A 24746-nucleotide genomic window follows, 5' to 3' on the forward strand; every position below is an offset into this window, starting at 1 on the left:
ATCACACTCCTCTACGAAATGGGCATAGTAATAGCTATGTAGCACTTGCTCACAGAAACAACTCAGATTTGACTTATTTTATTTAGTGGAGCTGCTGACTACAAAGTATTTGGATTATATATAAAGGATTGTGCCATTTGCTTCACACACAACATTAATGGGTGTTCTTTATAGACAAAGGATTTAAGTTATTAGGAGCTACACATGAACACGTACTGCTGTAGGGCATGGGCTTTTCTTTTTCATTTTTCAGCTGGATAAACTAATTAAGCATAGCTGAGTTCAGGAACTAAAAATAACATGTTGTCATTTACAGGATTGGGCTTTAACTGTCTCTTTTTCCCACAGGGGAAAAGTGAGAGACTTTAGAAAAGTAAAGTAATATATAATATCATATCATACCAACATCTCTTAGTTTGCTGTGGGGCTATGATACTGTGTGCAGTGCACATACTGCACTGTGCATCCAAACACTGGAATTCGAAGTAGAGAGGCTGCTGCGTGGCCAGCAACATACACAGCTTGCTGATTTCGCTGCGCTCTTCTGTTATATCTCTGCAAGGAATGAGGAGCAGGGAGGGTTGTACAAGCACAGATGGCAAAAGGGAAAAGCATCAAGAAAACAGGAGTGCATAAATTGTACCTGGAGCCAGCAAGGTATTTGGATAGTCTCCCACAGCCTTTCTTTTGCATCCATCAGCTTCGGCAAGTGCTCATCCACCTCTTCAGATGTGTCTAGCTCACTCTGCTCCATGCATCTGCGTCACATCCTGGCTACTCTTGCAATGTGAATGGGAAGTGCTGGTGCAGCTCTATATAAAGACTACCTTTTCCTCACAGGGCTTGAAGAGGCCCACAGAATTGGTAGTACATAATGGGGTCCCTGGAGCAGCAGGTTAGGAACTATTTCCCTCGTGCATGCCCTTCTCCTGGCATTTTCCTGGTGGTGGCAGATTATCAGCACTGAAGGTCAAATGGTAGCTACCCAATGAACACTGCTATTTCATCCCTGCCCTGATCCATAAGGCTGAGAAGAAATCATCCCTAAGGATTTACATCATTCAGATGCTATAGCTGGCAGGCAGGCAGGTGACTGAAAGCCACATGTACTTGTTCAAATCAAGGAAAACAAGAGCCAACTGAGAAGTCCAACTCCTCAAGTAACTCAGTGTTAACCAACTACAACTGCCACATCTTGCTTCCGCTTGCATCCAGGACCTAAGGGCCAGTTTCTTTTACAGCACTGATGTATTCCTCCTCATTTCCATATGCTTGCTCTATTACAGCAGCTCTCCCAGCAAATCCCAGCACGCTTGTTGCTGTACAAACGTATAACAGCTTCCAGCACACAGAAGGCACAGTAGGCAGGAAGGCAAGTGAAGGTAGAGAGTGAAGAGCATCTCATCACCAGCTGCATGGTAGGTCTGCAAGAAACTGACCCAGGCTGGCCTTACTCCCATGTCTCCTTGCAACCCTGCTTCTGCCCAGGAAGCTCTCTTGTCCTGTCCTCCAGGGCTCTCCTGTCCTTGCAGGAGGGGAAGGGGCAGCACTAAACCATGGTTAATCTTACTTCAGTGTGAAGCACTGAAGGCTGTGCAGCAGGGAGCCAAGGTGGTCAGCTGGGATGCTCCCCCAGGCAAGTCCCTCCCCAGGCTGCCTGACATCCACATCAGCAGGCATAGTGTCCTCCACCATCTGAAACTACCTGCATGCTGCCACTCTCTCCCAGTCACCCTAGCGCTGTCAGACCATGACATCCACCATATCATGGTCTAGGTTCCAGGCTGCTCCACCGCTGAGCAAGTGCCTCATCTCCAGGTGGACATTTCTGCAGTGCATTAAAGAAATAATGAGGTCAAGTGTCCCAGGTGAGTTGAGAAGGACCCAGCCCGGCTGCTGCTGCTTGGCCAGTGTTATTTGGTGTGAAAGCAGTCTGCATCCTAGTTGTAATGATCAAAATAGAACTGTTGTGGACCATAGAGGAAAGAAGATTGGGCCATAATCAGAAATGTCTAGAAACCATTGGCTTTTTCCACTGGAAATTTTCATGAGCAAATTTCTGTAGTTAACAGGATCAAATGAAAATGCTTTGCAGATACATAATATACCAAGGCTCAGTGAATCTGGGAACAGCAGATGGCTTATATACATCTGAGGAGCTTTTTAATATTAAACAAATAAATTAAGATTGGAGAGGAGTGTCAGTCACGAATCTTGTCAGATGTTTAATCAGGCAGAGGAGACATCCCAAATTTTAATTGCCTCCGTTTTTTAGTGCTGATTTCAAACTGCATAAATGAAGCTCTTGAATTTTTCTTGTCTGGTTTGAAGTCCTGGTACCTAGATCATAATTTATCAGTAAGTTCTACAGGACACAGAGAACAAGACAACTACCAAAAATTCTGCTACTCATGAAAGCATGGGATCATGTTTCTTTTTAATTACTTCTCATGTAATTAATCACCCATCTGTCTGGATTATGTTCTTCAACATTATAGTCATGAGTTAAAAAACCTGCAATGAATTCATGGCAAACTTAGCAGGAGATAAGCTGTGTTAAAGGAATAAAAATGGTGTGTGGTAATGAGGTAGAGGACGCAGCAAAGTCTGTAAGAAAAATGCCAGTTTACCCCTTTATTTACCACATGGGGTTATCTGTCCTGTAATTAGGCACTCAGCAGGACAATCAAGCTCTGTTCTAGAGACAGCTTTTTATTTCATAGGGGTTTTTTTTCTTCCCACAGTAAACCCTAGCCCTAATGGCACTGTATAAACATGCTCCCACTCCTCAACCTGGGGACAACTGATCCCGGGAGAGATCTGCTTCGTGTCACTCACCCAGACACTAAATAGGATGCCTGGGAATTCAAAGTGCACACTTATGAAGAATGAAGGAAGGAAGAACATTATTTGGCACCTTACGACCTTTCTGAGTATCATTTTAAATCCTTTGTGAACAGCACAAACACATGGCATGCTTTGTGCATGCATCCGTGCTCACTGATGTGGCAGTGTAGAGTACAAGCCTTGAGCTTGGCTTACTCTGCTTTTGGGAAATCTAAACTTTCCTAAACGTTTAAATGTGAGTCATGACAGATTGGGTGTGATTCATGAAGCTGTGACTTGTCAGACCTCAGCTGCCACGACTTGTATTCTTCCCCCATGCAGTCCTGTGGCCTCATTGCCACAGACAGCCCAGCCACAGAAGGAGGTGTCGCTGTGGTTTAGCACCAAAGCCCTGGTGTGACTATCACCACCTACGCTGAGCCTTTGCAGAAAACAGTTGCCAAAAGGATAGTTTTTTATAAAATAGCCTGGACTCCACTATCAAAATGCTCAAGTGAGGAATTCGGGGGGAACAAAAGATGCCCAGCAAGCGCTGCTGTTCAAACCAGAGTTACTGCCTGGATTGGTATTCCTCATGCTGATGTGACATGAACCAGCTTCTCTTAAAATAAAATTTATGTATAAGGATACATTTTCATTTGTCTCATAACTTTTCTCTACTTACAGCACTAAGGTGCAGCTAAAAGCCACAGTATATCTATCTACAGTGTGTTTCACTTGAGGTTTAAACAGTTGGAAATTAGTCCAGATTCATTCATTTCATGTGTCTCAGACCCCCTGGGTATAGAAAATAGAGAGGAAACCACTGACTGATTTTAAACAGCTTTCTTAAGGAACTGTTGCAAATGCAGTGAAGGGAGGGCAAGAATGTTGATACTTAAGAACAAAAGGCCATTTATATTAATATACTGGCTGCCTAACCATAGCTCAGGCTGGGACAGTCAAAGCTGCAGCTTCAGATGGCAAAGCTGCTGCCGTGGCCTTTCCAGCATCTCCCTTCAGTGCAGTGCAGGAGGCTGGGCACCATCCAGCATGCCCACTGGCCATTTTGCTACTGGGTTTGCTTAAGCATTTAGTGTGTTCATGAAGCCAGTTCCCTCATTTGCAAGCATTCGAAGTGGAATGGGCAGTAAGTTCGAAAGACTACGGCAGCTGCTGCTGGAAGTAGTGACTGCTGCCTGGAAGTTATGGCACAGTAACTAAGCTCCATAAGGAGCTGTAAAGTAGCGTGGGCTGCAAGAACTAAAGTGGGAAAGCTACAGGGATGTGTTCAAACTCATTCTTGGGAGTTGAGAAATCTAAAGTAAAGCTTACAAGCCTAGGGATGATGAGTGAACTAGCTTCTGTCTCTAGTCAGGGAAAAATTAGTTGGTTTCAGTTTAGTGGCAGAACTAAACTTGTCCAGAGACAGAAGGTTTCCTGGCACTTTTGGTTGAAAGGGTGGACTGAGACACTTCTTGCAAATGTTAATGAGAAACATTAAGTTCAAATCTCTCAAATTAAAGCAAAACAGGTAACAAAGTTCTTCAGGATTCTCTCTTTTCTTCAGAAGAACAAGACATGGTTAGATCTGCTTTGAGAAGCTGCAAATAGCCTTCCTCAGACTCCATCAATGATACAACAGTATGAATGCTAGTGATGAATTTGGAAGTCTAGAATGATTGCGAGAACTAACTCCATCCAGGGTGACAATGGGTCTGGCTAAAATCTCTGTTGTACTTCCATTCTGCCAGAGAGTTCTTGGAAAAAAACCACAAGTTGTCTATCAACTATTCATTGCACTTTGTCTCTCCTCTGTAACACTATTATCAATAAAATTTAATAATAGTATTAACAATTAGTAATTCATGTAATAATAGTAATTGGGTAATGAGTCACATTCTTATAAGTCTCATTGTCTTTTGGGAAAAGCAGGCTTTAAGAGCTAGCCTAGCATGAGAGCTGCTGAGTAAATCTCAGTGAAGTACAGGTATGTGAAGTTTAAACTTCCTGGTCTGAAGTTGAATTCAGGTGATAATAACCTGATAACAACGCGGTGCCTTGCGAAAGTCACAGGCAGAAACTCATTTCCTAATAAACCCCTAGCTAGAAAATGGCTATTTTAGGATTTCTGGTTTTGCTGATGTACTCTTCAGTAAAATTACTGCTTTGAAATACGTGAAATACTTTTTACAAGTGAAACTACACATATAAAACCAGCTCTTACTCATATAACTGCAAAACCACAGCGAAATACCTTCCAGTCTAGATCATCAGAGGAAGCATGTGAGGTAGTACAGAGTACTCAAACCAATTGCTTTGATGACTGGAAGCAACAATTGCTAGACTTTACGCCTATCGGCCTTTTGCTTTGTTTGCTTTTTGCTTTTCAGTTACAGAAGCTTGGTTGTAAGGGATGTTTGCTCATTCTAAGAATCACAAAGGAGATAATTTGAGGGGTTTTGCTTAAGTTTGGAGCAAATACCTTGGTCAAGTGCTCTTTCAAATGGTGACAGCTATTTTTAGATGGTCTGGACAATTTTAGGATGAAAAGGTCTTGGAAATATTTTGCTATATAAGAACTCACAGAGAAAGTTGGCTCTTAAAACACACTGCTTACTTTGTGAAACAGATATAAGCATTATGAGGAAGTGATGAAAGCTGGAATAGTATCCTTATCAACAGGTGGCCCCCGGCACGATATTCCTTGCTATTTACCCTATAAATAAACACTGGATTTGAGAAAAGGCCCGCCTTGGGAAACGACACAAGGCTAACAAGGTTAGGTAAACAATCATCTCCCCGTATCTGTCAATCTGTCTTCCATGTAAGTACTCAAACCAAAATAATTTGAACAGGCATTTAGAAACTTTAATGGCACTTAAACACTAGCCAACTCTTACGGCTTTTCTGATACCGCCATACAGATACATATGGGTGAACTCCACAGAAAGAAACCAACCCCAAATAAAATATTAATTACCATGATAAAAGTGACTGTGAAATCTTCTGTGTACACCCTCCCCCCTCAAACTCAAACATTCTTGAGTGTGCACTGGCAGGCAGTCTTCAGATGCCTGTTCACACACACACAGAGCTATTTCTCTCCCCTCAGGACTCCTGCCTCACAAAGGCAACGCAGGGACAAAACACAATAGGGAAACCATTCATTATTATTCTTCCTGGTTGTTCAAACAGTCCCCATACTTTCCTCCCTGTTCCAGGAAAAGAACCACCATGTCCCTAACAGGCCACTAATTTCTATGGAAATCTGCCCAGAACTGGTACAAGCACAGCCTAGCTTTGAATATTGTTTTGCTGAATGGCACCCACAGCAATGAATAAGGTGACAAAAATAACAAAGGGAAAGAGGTTAAAAATTAGCCTAAAAATAAGCTAGTCAGCATTAAAGTGGGAATAGGGTCATGGCCTGCTCAGACATGAATCTCTCCTTTGGATTCACTACCTTGCTAGGGAATTTTGCATAGCTTGCTGGCCCAGAAGTGGTTGGGTTTTGGGTGCATTGTTTCAGGTTTTCACCCCCACAATGCAGCCTGTGGATTAGACTCTTACTCTTTAACTCAGTACTTAGAGCACTAAAGGTGTTTCTTTCATGTAATTTCTTCTTTACTTGAAGGAATTCAAACTGGTCTTTCTTACCTCCTAGGCAAAAGTTTTCTAAACTCAGGTTCTCAGTTCCTCCCAAATAAGCTGTCCTGTTTCGCGTGACCTAGTTCCACATATATAGAAAAGGGAACCAAGACAGGTTCTGTAGCTATAGGTGAAAAACAAACCTGAAAATAGGGATGTCTTTCCAGTCACCTCCAGCTAATGCTTAAAACTGTTAAATATTCAGTGGAAACCAGATGTAATCCCAGATGAAATAATTCTGTGGTTGTATACTCTTGTTTCTCCACTGCAATCCTGCCAATATGTTCAGTTATACCAAAACATTCTAATATTATTCTGCCTTCTCCCTTCTTCTTCCCTCACTTCCCAGATACCCTGGTACATAATTAAATAGCACAGTAAGTATTCTACTCAACAAGTCACTTTAAACTTCTGAGACACCACAACACCCGATCACAAAATAGCACAAAACACTGGTTCTTGTAGGCCATCTAGTGATAAAAGCAGTACAGGACAAGGAGAAAACCATTTCAAGCTTTTCCTTCTTAAAGATCATTTCATATAACCTGCAAGACACACAAGGTTTCCTTGTTGATGGATGTTTCCCCCACACAGCAGCAAGCAAGATGACTGCACCCATAGCCATACTCTGAATAAGATGAGAGCATGGCCACAAGCTCCTTTCCTTCTCTCTCCAGCATTAATCCTAAAAACCATGCTGACATGAGTATACTAAGTGGACACAGGTTACAGAAGCCTCCTGATTTCTGACTGTCACAGATGGAAATAAAAAGACCTTAAAATGACCATTAATACTTTATCCATGGTATCTAAAAAGAGAACAAAAATACACATCTGCTTGAATAAAAGTTTAATTCATGTATCATAGAAAAATCTAACAAGGCTTTACATGATAAAAGATACCAAGACACATACAAATTCATAATAAATACAATGCTTTCTCATCACATTACACACAATATTGTTATAGTTACAGACTTAGGAACTAATTACTACCACTGCAGTTAGTAGACATTTCACTTACAAGATTGATCCCTGTTTTTAATGTTAAATCCTGCCCTCCTTACTTAGGCAAATTCTTAGAGATATTCCAAAGAACTCAGCCTGAACAAGAAGTAGAAGACTGGACTGGGTTTGTAAGTAGCTTAGCTGCCACATTTGTATGCAACTGTAGAGTGTAATCCTCTTTTTACACTTGGTTCTAGTCAGGAGTCAGCTAATAAAATTAATAGTCACCTATATTAAAACAAGTTCCATTTACTGAACTTGACTGATCTGACAAATGTAGAAATAACCTGCAATATCACATGTTTGAGCTAGTAATTACCTGGCAAGCGTCCTTCTGGTAAGTCACAGTTAACATCTCCTTAGTTTTTTAACAAATGCATTTCACATTCTCTTACACAGTTGTTCCATGGTAAAGAACAAGAGGAGAGTCTTTCACTTGAAAAACCTGAGAAACGTACCAGCTTTATTCAGATATGGTACTTGAGAGTATAATGTACTACAAGACAGAGCCGTAGCAGAAACCTGAATTTTGTAAAACTCCAAATCCCTGCAGATGTTAGCAGAGTTTGGAAGCTGTGCAGTAGAGGAAAAGTTAGATTTGATTGTCTCGTCTTAGTTACTTTTTGGACACCACACAAAATCACTGAACAAAATTTTCACTAAGTGTGCAACAAAGCAAAGATGTAAAAAGAAAAAACGTATCACAGGGTATCAAATGCAACTGCTATTGCCACATTATGTCAACATTAACAGGTTTCTCATATACATTCATCTGCTGTTTGAATTCTAGCTGCATTAAACTACCCAACTAGGCAGAAAGAAACCACTCTCTTTAAGTTAATGGCAAACTACCTTTTGACTCAAAGAGAGAATTCTATCCAGTAGCTACTGGAAAAGTCAGATTACATAAGAAAAAAAAATAGGTTTACATTCTTTAAAATAAAATAAAAAAAAAAAAAAACAAACAAAACCCCCAAAAAACCCTACATCTCTCATCTGTCTGCTGGCTCCAGTTACGTAAAATTGAATTTGAAACAAACAGAAAGTGGAATCAGCATTTAACTATGCCCTCCAAACGCACTCATTTTACCTGATACTTGCAATGCCTAGTTTACACTGCATCCTCCCATTTATATAGGCCTCACAAGGTATAAGCACTCAAAACAAAGCTGAATGTACAAGAGAAACAGTCTCACAAATGGGATATAATGTGCATGTTAGGGGCTGGGGAGGGTGGGGAAAGTCTCTTTGCTGTCATGCCTCCTTACTACTTTGGTCAATTTTTCAAAAGATAAACTAGTCCCTTGTCAAGAACTTGTTTATGAACACATATTTTTGACAAACCCAAGAGTCTTATTTGTTAAATCATGTGAAAAGAATAGGATTTTCCTAAGCAATGTATCTAAGCCTTTCATGCTATCATAGCCCACAACATTTACAAAGATAACTCTCATACAGTGTTTTTCCTTGTACTAAATATGATTACTTCCAAGTTCATAAGAAGACCTTTTCCCTTGAAGAAAAAGGTATTTTTCTGCAGCTTCCCTAAAAGTGTGATCCAAGATAATTATTATGTTATTAAACATAAACTTTATATTAATGGTCCACAAGTGCAGAAGAAACACAGAATAAATCATTACAAAGAAGGAGAATTGTGCTGGCTTTCTGTCATGTGCAGTGCACTACATCAGCTTAATTACTCAGTGCTGGCAAATAATTCCACTTATAAATAGCAACACCGCACCTTTGACACAATACTCAATCAAAAAAATAGATTTGCTGAAATGAAGAAAATGTTCCTGTATAAACTGGAGTATAATTATAAATCAATTCTTTTGTTTCCTCAGCTTCACTGGGAAAATGGTGCAGGCTTTTCCGGGCTGTAAAACATTGTAAAAATACAGATCACTTTACTGTTATCCTACTTGACAGTATCTTTCCTGGCAAAGCAAGTTGTTCTGTATACTATAAACAGCAAATGAAATTACAGTAACTTGTATGTGAAGAACTATGAAGATGCATCTTCATAAAGCTGGTTATAGCATATTTTATTACTGGGGAGGGAGAAATTTAATTATTAATTTAAAGCCAACCCTGTACAAACATATTTATCCATGAGATAATTAAACAAAATAAAACCTGAATCCTTGCCTGTTTTATCCCATCGGCAATTCTACACAAGTTAAAATTAAGGACGGATGGATATGAAAATGGTATTTCAATAGAATGGTTTAGTTATTAAGTGATCATAGATGAGTATATTTTTGCCAGCTGGAAACAGTTTAACTTTTTCACTCCATAATTTATTTTCAAAGTTAAGGAAGATGGTCTGCCTTACATCAGCTAAAACCATCAATTACTCATTGCAACGTTAAGATATGAAGTACTCGGTAGGAGCAGCTGTACACCTACTGGAGAGGAGATGAAGGATAGTATCTCATGCTATGGTATATGAAATGGCAGCAGACAGAGCTGGCTGACACAAGTTTACTCCACTAGAATTGAAGGTGAACAGCTCCAAAAGCTAGTGACACATCTGTGTGGTACCATGCATGAGCTCATTACATGTGTGTACGTATATAAAACAACCCAAAGGCACTGTGCCTCAGTGGGATTTACAAGCAGAGTTGGCACTTCTTTTTGCCACATTTACTTGGATAATGGCCTGAGCAAGCTTAGTTGCGCGTGTAATACAGCGTGCAGATACTAATGAACATAGGAAACAAAACCAGAAAACATGCTGCATTCTGGTAGTAGACTACAAAAGAAAAGGCAGACTCACACTACACTTTCTCCTGGTTTTCCCTTTATTTTTGTCTTAGTCTCCCATAAGTACCCTATCAAAATTCTTAAAATACAGAAACCTTCTGGATACTGTCAAGGCATTTTACATGATTTTGCTACCTTTTCACAAAGGGGAATAGGATGACATTATGCAGAAAAAGGGCCTTGAACTTGTACAAAGCACAACTTTTATTTCTACACCACTCTCACTGACCAGGTCAGCACAAGTTGCATTTCTTTAAACCACTGTTTGCTTTTTAGCTGACTCTTCTGATTAGAGAACAAATTTAGAGACCAAATTCAATTAGGTTATTGATTATGTTCTTCATAGTTCCAGTCAATCAGGTAAGGCAATTTCATAAATAGTCCATTTAAAACACGAAAATTGTATTTTAGCAGAATGGTTCAGTAAGTATAAATAACGGAATAAAGTAAGCTTTATCACTCTAAATAGTCCTGTATTTATATCCTGCTTATTTAAATAGAAGCGTCATACATTATCAATATTTTATACATTAGTTACTTCCAGCCTCTTAGGGTATAAACAAATTAAAAGGTCTATAAAATTCAAAAAACTTCTTGTGCTGTCTATAGTACATAACTGTTGGGCACCACACTGCTTCCCTTTGATATGTGTGTATACTGCCCAAGCAGTATTTATAATATTGGTGCTTATATTTGGCAAGCAAAACTAAGAATACAATGAATGACTATAACTCAGTTTGGAACTCAAGAAACTTCTGTAAGTATGAACAGAGTACTTTTTTAATTTCATTGTCTTTGTTCAAGGAAGGCTAAAATGTACAGTTATCATTTGAAATGGTAGAAAGTCAAGCACAAACAATGCTTTTCAGCCAGTCCACTGAAGAATTTGTGGAATACCTGGCTTTTTAATGTTACTTTTACTAAGCCATTCTATTTCTAGTATCCCATGGTTTTTTATAAGCCTATAAAGCTTGCAGAGTAATCTTCTCAGAAAGCAGCGAGAGGTACTGAACTGACAGTTGAAAAAGAGGTCTGTCATCTTCAAAGATTTTCACTAATGCTTCACTCTAAAAAATGACATTTATAGATGATAAACTTTTTACCTTCATTAATGAAGAAGTCAGCTATATAATATGATGCTCTTACAGCTGACGGGGAATGGGGAATGCCTGGTGAACTCTTCCACTCAAAAGGATTTTTCTCTGGATGCCACTGGACGCCGTAAATTGGATATTTGTATGCTGTAAGAAACACAAAGTACGTAAGCAAGGTCTATACCTAAAGAATTATGCGCTTAGTCTTACTGCAAAAGAACTCAAAGAATAAGCTATGAATACCTCACTTATCAACGGTTTAACAAAAGCTTAAGCAGCAAGATGAAACTCTGTTTAAGTCACAGTACAACTGAAAGAAAAAAAATGGATATTCTAAAAGAAAGGTCTCATTCCATGCAAGAAGATTTTTGTACACTTTTTTGATTATTCATTTCAGAATTAAATATATATATATATATATACACACTGCTTTAGAAAAAATAGTGTTACAAGTGTATCAGTCTCAAAACTTCAGCATCACTCAACACACAATATTCACTGCCACACAGGATATCGCTGGCAGTTCCATGGGACAGATCCAAGTCTTAGGATCTCTTGGAAGCCCCAGACAATCCAGGGGCAGCTCCCATCTGCTCTGTGCCAGGCCTGATACACTGGGGAAGCTAGTCCTTAACTCTCTTACAGAGAAAAGCAGCACAGCAGCTGATGACTGCTCTGTGATAAACTGCTTGCAGGCACTGGAGATGCCTGTCATTAGCCTAATCAGGTTTTCTGATCAAATTGCTATTCTTTTCTACTGGAGAGCAGCCAGTAGGCCATACAGAAGAATCCCACGGGTGGACAACTGATCCTTACTATAGAGCTGCTAGTAGTGCACTGATCAAGATAAACCACTCCCTAAAGAGCTAACTTCTTTCTCGATCTCAGCAAACCTTGTGCAAAATGTAGGCAACACAAGGTAAGCAACAAAAAAGGCTTTTAATGGAGGCAATTATCAGTATTGCTGCTAAAGCAGTGAGGAAGGTTGTTATTACCTCAGTACTCTGAACTGTTCTTGCAGTACAACAGATACAGAGCATCACAAGAATGCAAGCATAAGCAGACAGAAAGCAAGGTTCAACAGAGGCACGTTGCACTGCAGAGGGATTAAACTACTTCAGGATGAGTGCTGTACACTTCACATCATAGGACTCATATTCTACTGCTAAAGTGTACCAGCGTATCTGAAAGGGGAACAGCAGGCGAGAGAAGTAATTCATTAGTCTCACAGACATGAACTCAAAAGATAAAATACCCCTGCACACAGAGTATGCTGCTCATAGCTAGAGCACTGACAGTGCTGACGTGAACCCTGCTGTTCTAACAGCAAGCTTGCAGTACAAGCTAACATCAGTGCCACAACACCTCTAAAGAACTAGTTTGTTACAGTCACAGTTTACAAAGGAAATTCCTTTCCCTACCTTCCATGGTAGATATAAACTCCACTTGATCATTCGTGTTAGTGGTCAGAACATTATAGAAATTACGAAGCTCTTCATTCTTTGTGAAATTCTGTGATAAGGAGTCAGGAGAAAGATGTGTTATTTGCTCATTTATTTCTAGTTTTAACAAAGCAAAAGCATTTGTGTTCAGGAAATAAAATGACCAAATACCTCCAGGGAAAGGCTCCACATATGAAAGTTTGATGTCAATGGCTCAGTAGCAAGTGCATGTAATACATCATGAGGGAAATTCTTGAATAATCTACTGTTTTTTGCAGCTGTTAGAAAGAAAAATGAAAAAAGGGTATTATATATTACCCAAGCTGCCAGCAGTCTGTTGCATGGATTAATACTGAGCAGGAGACAAATTTAATGAAATACTGGATTAAAGTAAACTTTTATTTGTAGTATAACTTTATGATTTTAGAATATGTTGCAAGGAAAATCAGTTAAATAACTACAACAGATTTCCAATATGCTGTTACCACTGTCCTCCAGTCCTGACCCAGGGAGGACCCAACATTAACGCTACCTAAAGTTCCCATTAAAACAAGTATTGTTCTTTGCCACTCATTTTCGTGACCTTCCCATTCACAAGGAGCACAAATGACAGAATTTGTGAATGCTACCTGGTCCACAGATGTATTACTCACAAATTAGAGGATAAAGTAGCAACAGAGACCCCGTATTTTACCAGTGTTGCTGAGTGGCACAGCTCTGTCTTAAGGGTTCTCTCCAATTTCAATACTGTAGAAGTGGAACAACAACGCTAATATTCATCATTAGGAAAGATGCAATTTGAAACATTTACAATCACCTGCTCTCAGAGTTTGACAGGTTTTGGACCAATGAATTTTATTCAACTCTGTAACAAAAAAGGAACCTAAACCCACATTATTTTTGTAGGTCCAAATTATCAAATGACTCGAAGAGCTACAAGTGTGGTTTTCACTGACTGCTGTTGGTTTCAAATGGCTTGTGCTCACATTTCTGCTTTAGAAGTGATAGATTTGCACTGACATTATGAAAACAGTTATGGCAAGAAACAAGATAATCATCAGAAAATTCCCAAACATTCACCCCTGCATATTTATCACAAACAAAACAGAAGACCTCTTAGCAAAACTCAGACAGGAGATGTAACAGATTTTTCACCTGAGGTAAAGTTCAGAGGGAGTGCAAAACCATTTGTCTTGGTATTAACGAGCAAAACTTTGCCACTTGTGAGATACGTGAGCTCTTCATGTCCAAGACATGTTCCCCATACTGGGAAGTAATCTCCTTTATCGTTAGCCTTCAAAATAAAAAACAACAACATAAGAAAAAAGCACTGAAGATTTACAGAAAGAAGACTGAAGAGAATTTCCCACTCTTTTTGCTTTCTCTTGTGTAGGTGAGAGATAAAACTACTGCAGTAGTACAACTGCTACTAAACTAATTGTATCAGCTCAATTAGAATTGAAATGAACAGACTCTCTTAGCTTTTATCCTGAAATATGAAGGCTAGGGGATATACACATCTGTTGAAGCAGTAAACTGAGGCTAATGACAGTAGTTTGACTGTTCTTTCTACCAATAAGTAATATTGAGAGCAGCAAAGAAGGCAATCAGAAGAGACACAAACCAGTCTGTCACCATCTTGAGGGAAAGACTATTCATTACAATTCATACTTTTATATGAAACATGTTATGATCACATTCAAGGGCCATTTGCAATGTCTGAATGCCTGTGCCCACCCATTTGAATTAAGAAAACATAAATCCCATTACTAGCATGGCTACAGTCTAAGTAACATACTTGCATGCTTGTTTAACTAGCAGGTTTGGAGCTGTGCTCCAAAAAGATAAATTGTGAGTTTAAACGGCATAAGAAGGTGATAACCACTTTCAAAAGAATAAGAATTGACAGGCAAGTGCAAAAACAAGAGAAGAAGGTAAAAAAGGAGAAAAGGAAAGCAAAAAGAGAATACAACTAGTTTCCTGTCACTTCACTAAGGACAATACATACACACAATGAAGATCTGCATTATTGTATGGTTTATCCCTGGTAGTAATCGCATGTCAGAGACTGAGATGTTTCAGAACTCCTGGCTTTGTGAAATATTAATAGTTTTTCTTAACTTGTTTCTAAGCATTTTTAAGTTATGCATAACGCATCACACTACACATCCCTATGAGCTGCTGCTCAAAAGCTGTTTTTGAAAGAGCTGAAACTATAGGCTTAGAATAAAAATGTTACCCTACTGCATTACTGGTAGCATGGTAATAAAAGCCCATATAACTACTTCTTCTCAGAGCAAAACATGGAAGGTTTACAGAAAGAAGGCTAATAGTACTGCAGTCTTCATGACTACCCATCATGCATAGCTAGACACAGGACTTGCAACACTGCCTTTCAGGTAAGTGAGGAATAGAGCCACTTAAAGCAAAAAATACACTATGGTTTAGGAACTACTACAACTGAACCATAATACTTTGTGCTCCCCCCCATGCCCTCCCTTTTTTTTTTTTTTCAATAAACATTAGTCTGTAGGCTAAGCAAGTATTAAACAACACCCAAGACATCACATTTTAAGAACTAATTTAAAAGCTGGAAAGCAATATTTCATTTGGGGTTTTGCCTAGCTAGTAAAATTCTATCGACTTGGATGAGGATTAGCATTTCACATCCTCTGTTCATACTAAAGCAAAGCCAGACCACGCCATTTCTCACTGTGAACATTTACAAACAAAGAGAAAAGGAACCCTCATACATTTTTAAAAACCATAAAATTCAATCAATTCCATACCTGACAATATACACTTGACTAATGTAGCTTACCTTATATTAATAAAACTACCAGTATTTTATAACCCCAATTAAGTCTCAAAATACGACAATCAAAACACACAATTAGCACAAACAGCACAGGAAAAAAAAAAACCCTGACTTATTAGTAAAGGTTACCTACGATGAACTGAAAATTACTTTCTGCCTTTCACTCACCTGAAGTACACCTACCATCTAACAAACCTGCCACTCTGATCATAAAATTACGACATATACAATTGAGTTAATCATTGTGAAATGTCAATAAAATTTCATAATAGGACTGCAAACTACAAGAACCCCTTGCCCCAGTACTGCATACCAAGACACAGGCTGCACTTCACACAGTGAGCAGTTTCAAAAAGCCAAATGAGACTGTCCCACATAGAAGTGAGAGAGTCTTTGCAAGATTCAGGTTTAAGGCAACAGACAAACAATCACCACGAACTAAGACAGACAAAAGAACAACACTCATGTCACAGGAAGTGAACAGCAAGAAACTTAATCACTGAACTGCAGCAGCTGACTGGTCCTGCAAATACAACTGCCTGTGCTTTCCTTGTCTGCGGTTGGGAAGCCAGCAGCAACGGTAGAAGAGGAATTCCTCCCTGCTGATGAACGTTTCTACCACTGTAACTGCTTAAGCAGTACTCATAATTGCCTTTAGAATTAGGCAAAGTTTTACAAAGCATGACTTCTGTGACTATTTTAATCAATGTCAACTGAAAATAAAGCCAGTAGAGAGGAAAAAAGGAAGAAAAATTACATTTTTATGCTATTTCAATACAGAAGATCCCTAACAAATAGGGATTGTATATAAAGCTCAGCAAATCTCCATGCCTTTCCACCATGCAAATTTTACATCAAAATGTCTTGATTAGTAACTGAAATAACTCCACCTTTTATGCTCTAAGAGAATTAAATGTCCAGTAAGGATTCAAAGCCTTCCTGATGTTCTTTGAAAGAAACAGCTTTCCTAGATATTCAATCTTTTTCTTAATGAAGCTAATGATCATATAAATATTAACAATTAAGAAAACCTTTCAAGTGCTCTTCCTACCTTTCTTCACGCTGTAAATTAAGCTAGTGTTTGATTTAAAAATCTGCTATATTTACAGTTACCAATGCAAAGAAATAGCTAAAATGGCAGACTCCATATCTGCACCTCTGAAGATATATTCAAATCTACTTATAGGTAAGTAAGAATAAATGTGTTTCACTAGCTGCAACATACTGGTGAAGGGAGGGCTTAATGTTATATTATTGTAAATTGGTTTATTTGAGAGTCTGTCCAGAATTCCTTCTGAGTTTGAACTTTAGTCATGGGACTTACACAAATTATTACATTTATGTATATCTTTGTTCAACATTTAATGTCAAAGGACACTTTGCACTTTTTGAAGGCATTACTGCTACTCTATTGCAAGTTCCACATAACCATAAGCCTCAGGTACAATGAATAAACAATACTGTCTTCACCTGAAGAAATTGGGAGTTTAAGACCATGACACAAGATATAACAGGAGAGGGTTCCAGAAGTCTGAATCTGAAGCTATTAAATGATTTTTTGTATGCAGAAGCCAGCTGTGAGCTACTTATTATCAGGCTTACATTTAACACACTGATGCCAATGCAGAGTTATGAAAATATGAGCCTCCCTGTCACTTTGATCTCTGAACAGTGACAATAACAAGAACAGATTGTTCCTTAGTAATTACCTCTAATGCCTTGTGGTAAAATATCTTAGCAACCCTGGAATATTCTGAAGTCTTAAGATCCACACCGCCTCCTGGAAAAAGTACCCTGAAAGGCAACATCCAAGAGTCTGATTAGCAATGGCGATTAAACTAAAAGCTGGACAATATACACAGAGAAAGGTCTGATAGTGGTTTTAAGGGTAGGATTCATGTCTAGATTCAGACACCTGCACTTCAGAAAACTACCGATAGTCATATAAGCTTCCAGGGATCTATTCAGAAAGGTCAAATAGCTTCTCTAGAGCAGAAACCTAAGTCAGTATGCTGGTCAGCCCATTAGGCTCCACTGGCTCTACAGGCTAGCATGACATTAATTACAGGAGTTTAGACAGCTATCGCACACACAGACAGCAAAGTTTAGGTGTCTTAGTCTTTAACTAATTCATATCCTAAATCTTAGTGTTCTACTGAAGAACAGTAACTATTACAAAGCAGCGACCAAGCCTAGTGCAATGTAAGGAAGAGGAGAGTAAATAGAAAATACACAAAGCATACCGATTTCAGCTGGCATGTAAAAGGGTTGCATCCCATGACTCCATCAAATCATGTCCTGACTCTTAGCTGGCTCTGCCTACCACTTTAAAAATCTTGACCCTGATCTTAATTCATCCTGTTCCATTTCAGTGAAGAAGAACCCAAGAACTGTGGCCCTGACAGAATAACCTCCCTATTGCAGACAACACAGCTCAAAAGTTGCTATTAAAAAGGAAAAAAAAAAAAAAGTATGTTTGGCCACACTGAATCTGATGTAGCTGAAGATAATAAAACAATCTCAGGGACAATTTCAAAGAAACAGCGCACAAGCTTTTTCCACTACAGTAAATAATCAGCAATGGCTATTCTTTGTGTCACTCCCCAAATCCAAACACCACAAAAGAAAAAGGCACAGTGCAGTCTAGCAGAGTTTTCACATGTATGCATGATGATATGGAAAGTAATCAAGTACTATCAGAGGCAGTAATATGTAATGAAGGAAGTCTCTTCTGGCTGTAACTGGAACAGCAGCCACAGAACCAACAGAACTGAATGTATGAGCACTCCCTAACCCACTAGGGCAGAACCTCAAGTAGATTTACTCAAGCCACATCCACCAGTTCCTGATTTTTCACCAAAATGGCTGAAAGATTTTTTCTACACTTCTGTGCTCTGGAAATGCCAACCTATATCAGTGAGACACAAGCACCTGGAAACAACTAGCACCTCAAATGATCCTCAGCATTTGAGTGAGCATTTATACCATTGTGACTCAGTTTATTTTAAGGTGAATGATGCACAAAAATCACACAAAAGCCACCAAATACTTGGTGAAAAAGGTGAGCAGTATTCATAGAATCACAGAACAGTTAGGGTTGGAAACCCCCCTGCCATCAGATTACTCTTCACTGCCAATATAGAAAATTAATACAGCTGAAGATGTTTTCAGAACAGATCAGATTAAAGATTTCTACAGAAATCTACAGTCTCTGTAAGTTAGACAACTAAGGTGATCCTTACCTGGAAGTAGTGGAAAACTTACTTCACCTGTTCCTTTTGTTCAAACCAAAAACTGGCCAATACTAATTAGGAAAAGCAACTGTCATTTCTGCTAATGCTAAAAGGAAGTAACCCATTAAGTAGCAATGATAATGGCTTGACATTGCCTTAAGCAGATTGAAATGCAACTACCTGTATTCCAGTATCTCTAACTGGTTAAAGCTGATGACGTACACTGCATTTCAAAGGCTATCCCAGGAGTACCTTGCTACATTCATAACATTCTGTCTCTAATACAGTAAATGTCATGATTTTAGAGAAAGTGGTGATATAAAGTAAATAATTTTCAACTGCAAAGAACCTGGAGCTCAGCTCCTGCAACGTAAACTATCAAGGTATCACTCATATTAAGTTTGCACAGAATGGAAAGTCCTTCCCTCAAGAGATCTTTTTTATTATTTACACACAGCTGTGCTGTGGAAGCCACCAGCTGACGGAGGAGGGCAATAAGAGAAAATCTAGAGTGGCCTTACCCACCTACATAGCACAAATCAAAATGCCAGCCATTGCAAAGATAGAAGTATAGGGGAACTGGATCTAACTGCCTAACACTCTCTTCTGCATCAAGGTAGGTGGTAAGGTAGAAAGAACGGGAGACCCCATTGGTACAAGTCCTTCGAGCAACCAAAAAGAGGCTGGCATCCATAAGAAAGGGATCAAATTATTCATTTTGTCTCCAACATGAGAGGCCACAGGGGAGAAAATGTCACTGTCTTACATCTGCTTATGCCACAAGACTGTAAAGACCCACATTTTAGTGTACAGGGCATGATGTGGAGCATAAGAGGACAATGCCCCCCCCCCAGACAGCCATTGGGCTAAATCTAAAAGTTCTATACATGTTGATTAACATTCTAGTATATACATAAACTTAACAAAAACGTTCATGGTTTAAGATGCTGATCTCATGACTACAAGTAGCTCAACCACATGCTACGGGCTCACGTACAATCACGCCTGTGACTGTAGCATCAGCTGATTTAACTCTCCTGAAGTTCACTTCAGCACTAGGAAAACATAAAAGGTTTTGACTTCGTTTAGTCCACAATTAAACTGTGTTAAATTAGATCACATTATCCCACACTTAAAATGCAGGAAGAACACATGCCATAGGGCAGCTGGAAAGTTAGAATATTTGTCCAACAAAGACCTAAGCCACAGAACCATGGAAGGCAAAACCAGGCCATTCAAGCAACAAGAGAAAGCACCCATACAGAAACGGGTAGAAGAGACTGCAAAACAGAAACTTCTGTGATAGAGGAGATAAGGGAAGGAGCAGAAGAAGCAAGCAAGGGTAGGAACAGGGATGAAACACCCAGCAAGTTCTATTAAATATTAACATTAATGTGACCACTCAAATGAGGAAGAGGAAAAAATTAACAAAGAAGAAGTGGGGTTTTCACTTGTAAACTTGTTAACCACTCTAATGCCACTTCTCCCAGCCTGCAGACAAGCACAGGCAAATGTCAGGATGAGCCTTGGCACTGCTGCAGATTATCTGACATGTGCTTCTCAAGGAAGGAAAGGCAGCAGACCGACATCAGACGAAATAGTGCTGTCTTTGAACGTATTTATGTGTCTGAAGCACTCAGCACAACCTTTCAAGAGAGCAGGAAGTGTTCTTGGGAATAAAGCAAAGCTCAATACCAGAACTATCACATCTTTCAACAGAAAAACCAGTGCTCAAAACTTACCCATTAATAGAGTGGAATATTTTATCATATTCTTCATCTGAAAGATTTAATCTGAAATACCAACAATATAGTTACAGAATACATATGAAAAATGCATATTTAACCACAAAAATATTATTATTATTGAACAGAAATGTGAGACACAGAAAATATGTAGAAAGCAAGCTTTCAACAGAATAAAACAGACCCAAATCAAACAAAACATTCCACCTGAAAGAGCTCAACCCACAGAATTCACAATAGGGCCCTGTCAGGTACAGTTCAAGATTAGATACAAAGAGACCCCTTCGAAGGCACTTGTTAAATTTGACATTTATATGAGTGGCATGGTTATTATTTCCTGCAGACTGGCAACTCCGGTTTCCAATTGATTCCCAGAAGGGCAGAGCTGCAAACAGTAGGTCACACCCATTATTCAGCAAAGATGTAGTTAAGAGGTGCAAAGATGAGAAAGTCCTCAGCATCAGCAAAATGTCAGCAAACCAGCAAGGTGGCAACACTCCTTGCAGAACTGATACACTGGGTATATTCAAAGAGTTCAGCTTTGCTGCATCTAACTTTGTTGCCAGACTTAGAAGCCTCCACTCATGGATGAAGCTTCTGCTTAGCAAACATTCTGAAAGCTCTACCAGCTGCATGAGGAACACTGCTTCTAATTCAGGCACTTAACTGGTGCTCTTATTTGACTGTGTATCCTACTGTAATCTTCTGAAGCTCCATTAGTATTAAGTTCTGACAAGTACAATTTTAACATTTTACTTCAGTGAGTTTACTATTTTATAGCTAACTGCTGGCTATCAAGTATTGCCAGTTCTGTTACTTACTCTGCTACTTTTTAACCAACAACCAACATAAAACACCACATGGACTCAGTGACCCACAGTTTGAGCAGAACTGGACTTCGGTTTCTTCAAGGAGTACTGACAGCCTGTCTCCACTACTTGAATTCTAGGACTACACAATGTGACAAAGATAGTATGTATGTATCTAGATATCTATGTGTGTTTGTGGGGTACTGCACATTAGACTGAATATAGCTAACTTCAAAAAACTAGGGATGCAAACTCTGGAGGCAATTTTACAGGTAAAAAGCTAGTATTTTTCCAATAAGCGTAATTTTTACTATTTCTTCTTACAATAATAACATGTTTCAGCCTGCTTTTATTCTGCCTGCTTCTAAAACTCACTGCAGATTGTGCTATCTTCAAATAGTCTTCGAGGAGCTTTAAACACTCTCAAAAGCAGCACAACTGCTTTCTGAGCTCTAAGATAATACCGTTAAGTTAAACAATTATTACCCATTAGTAAGGATATAAAAATCTACCTTATTGGCACAACTCGGGCACCAGCAGATTCCAAAAACTTCACGTATGAAGCTGCAATATAAGAACTTCCAAATCTGTGGAACTTATCAAAGTGACACTCCTGTGCCAATATCCCTGAAGGATCCAAGACAGAAAATTAGGGCTATACAAACAGCACACTTAAAACAGAATTAAACTCCAGTTTACGACGTGCATAATATTTACCACCTGAAGGAATTCCAAACACTGAGACATTGGGGCATCAATTACCGTGCCTAGTCACAAGGCACCAAATAAACATGCATTACCTGATTGAGACTCACCTTCCATCTTCTCTGCTTTAATTATTCAGCACTACAGCTCCTTTTAGATAAGCCATAGTTTTTTTAAAAAAGGTATATATAGTGTAACATTATTGATAAAGCTTTAACCAAACCCATGCTCACTCGACACAGAAACTGACAGGGCTTCATAGAACGGTTTGTGTAGAAAGGGACCTTAAAGCTCATTCAGTTCCAACCCCCTACCATGAGCAGGGACACCTTCTACTAGACGAGGCTGCTCAAAGCCCTGTCCAACCTGGCCTTGAATACTTTCAGGGATGGGGCAGCCACAACTTCTCCGGACAACCTCTGCCAGGGCCTCACCACCCTCACAGTAAATGCCGGTTTGGATTCCCTCGCCCAGGACAGCGAAGGCAGGATGCCCCCCACCCGCCCCTTACCAACGATGGGTCTCTCATTGCCCCCCGCCAGGCGGCCGCACAACACGACGGTGGCTGCGGCGGCGCAGCACAGCAGGAGCATGTTGGCTGCCGGGCCGGCAGGAAACCCTGCGAAGCGCCTCATAGCCACGTATTCCGCTGCCTGTCTGCACTAACCGCTCCGCCACCGCCTCAGCCCTGCGCCGCAAAGCGCCCCGCCCACCTGCGCCGCGGGGCACACCGGGACATGTAGTTCCGGAGGAGGTGGCGGGCTTGGAATTGCTGAGGCCCCTCCTCAGTGCTGCGACGAAGTAGTTGCTGCATCATTAATCAGTGACAGACCAGTCTTTTTCAACTAGAAGAGGTTTATTCATATAATGGGGTTAATACGTAAAAAATTATAAAAACATTGAGCTTTACATTGTGCTTATGATCAGTACTGAATTATTTGCATCATCTACCAGGAAACGTCTGTTTTTAGAGGCACCCCTTATATTCTTAAATTATAATGCACCTAGAGATTTTTATTTCTTTCTTTTGTTGACTCTGCAGCTCAATGCTGCCAGACACCCCCCATCATACAGACATCTCTTTCAGTCATCACACAAATGTTATTTTATTGTGTCCTTACTATTAACAGCAACCGCAATTGAGAGTTCCTACAGCCCATGTAACATGTAAACATTAAAAAATAATTAACAGTGCATGAAAAAGTAACTGCACTCCATGCTCTAACTGTTTTGTTATGCAAATGTGTTACCATTTAGTAACAGATTCAAGGTGTTATCTGAAGATACTTGAGACTTTCTATTCACAGAACTGGTGTAGTCCAAAGGAAGATTTAAAAAACCCAGCTACATTTTGTACACGTGCACACACATATACAATCAAATGAAATCTCTGCTACATAAACCAGCAAACGATTGGAGACTGGTTGCATAGGGAAAGTTTAAATCTTCCTGTTCACTGAAACATGATTTGTTCCTTTATGTGGTTTCCATTCAAGGATTAAAATTGCAGGAACATAAAATTAAGACAATAGCTTCAGTTCCCTAGTCTGTAAATGACTTGAGACTTGAGTTACACACTTGAAGAACTGCCAGATGCCTGACTACTTGGCTTATTTTCTTATAAAGAAGAATTAGCACTTCACTGAACTCCTCTATTTAAGGAGCTTTTATATCACAAAATAGTTCAATCTGAGAAAAAGATGTATGAAGTATATGGTCATATAAAAACATATCTGAAAAATGTTTCTTTAAATTTAGGCTCCACACCAAATATTTCTTGAAAAAGAATGAAAAATGCATTTGAGTAAATGAGGGAACTGGAAGAAAAAAAATAATTAAAAAGTCTTCCTCAGTTCTGGAATAGTTTGGCATCTGGCATTGACCCTACCACAGCAGAAGAAAATAGAACCAACAAGTACTCTGTGGGCCTTTCACAGATGTTCCTCTCGCTAAGAAAGAAGAGCTTCCAATAGCTTTTCAATAATGCAGTATTAATGATAATCTAAAAGACAACATTTCTGATTTAATACAATTTCCCCTCATTTCTTTCCCCAAGCATATATTAATACAACATCCAAATGTATCCTGAAGATTCCAAAATAACTGAAGTTAGCAATTCTAGCTATCTGAAAACCAGAGATTTATTCTAGATTCATTTATATGAAGATTCATATGGAATGTTTAAATACATAGTGCTTCTGCAAAGAACCCCTAGCTTATTTCAAAACAGAGTTAAAAACTGTAAACAAACTCTAGGTGTACTGACAGAGATTTTAACAAAAAGCTGAATGAAAAGTAAAATTATTAAATACTGGGGGTTGCAGGATGATACTGCTATGTAATGTGAGTGATAGCTTTTACACAGGTATGGTTCATATCTGAATAACAGCCCTTAAAAAATGTTTTCAGTAAATATAGACAGATTTTTTTTCTTTACCCCTACAGAACCAAAGAAATTAAAATTAAAAATAATTTCTTCCAGTGCCTAACAGAAGACATAAAATGTTGAGTTGCCAGTTACTTTTCTGAAAACAAAATAAAGGTACCCAGCATCTCTGACGCTGAGGTCCAAAGTGACCCTAACAGTACCCTTAAACCACAAAACAGATACTTCTAAAGTTCAGATCTACAAAGGATAACCTACTT

General features: G+C 39.2%; 1 protein-coding gene across 2 annotated transcripts; it reads right to left on the reverse strand.

Annotated features, from left to right (window-relative positions):
• Window positions 1-8700: 8700 nt before the first annotated feature.
• Window positions 8701-22786, reverse strand: GGH (gamma-glutamyl hydrolase). Of its 2 annotated transcripts, XM_080611406.1 has the most exons (9): window positions 22612-22786; window positions 21908-22022; window positions 20584-20634; window positions 17318-17402; window positions 13946-14084; window positions 12962-13068; window positions 12770-12860; window positions 11358-11495; window positions 8701-9365 (listed from the first exon to the last, which is right to left on the reverse strand). In XM_080611406.1, the coding sequence occupies exons 1-9, from the start codon at window positions 22733-22735 to the stop codon at window positions 9244-9246; spliced, it is 972 nt and encodes a 323-aa protein (XP_080467532.1). In that variant the 5' UTR covers window positions 22736-22786; the 3' UTR covers window positions 8701-9243. The 2 variants fall into 2 exon arrangements, with proteins under 2 accessions (XP_080467532.1, XP_080467533.1); XM_080611407.1 differs by lacking the exon at window positions 20584-20634.
• Between the last annotated feature and the right edge of the window lie 1960 nt (window positions 22787-24746).

This window comes from Psittacula echo, assembly GCF_963264785.1.
Source record: "Psittacula echo genome assembly, chromosome: 2".
NCBI lineage: Eukaryota > Metazoa > Chordata > Aves > Psittaciformes > Psittacidae > Psittacula > Psittacula echo.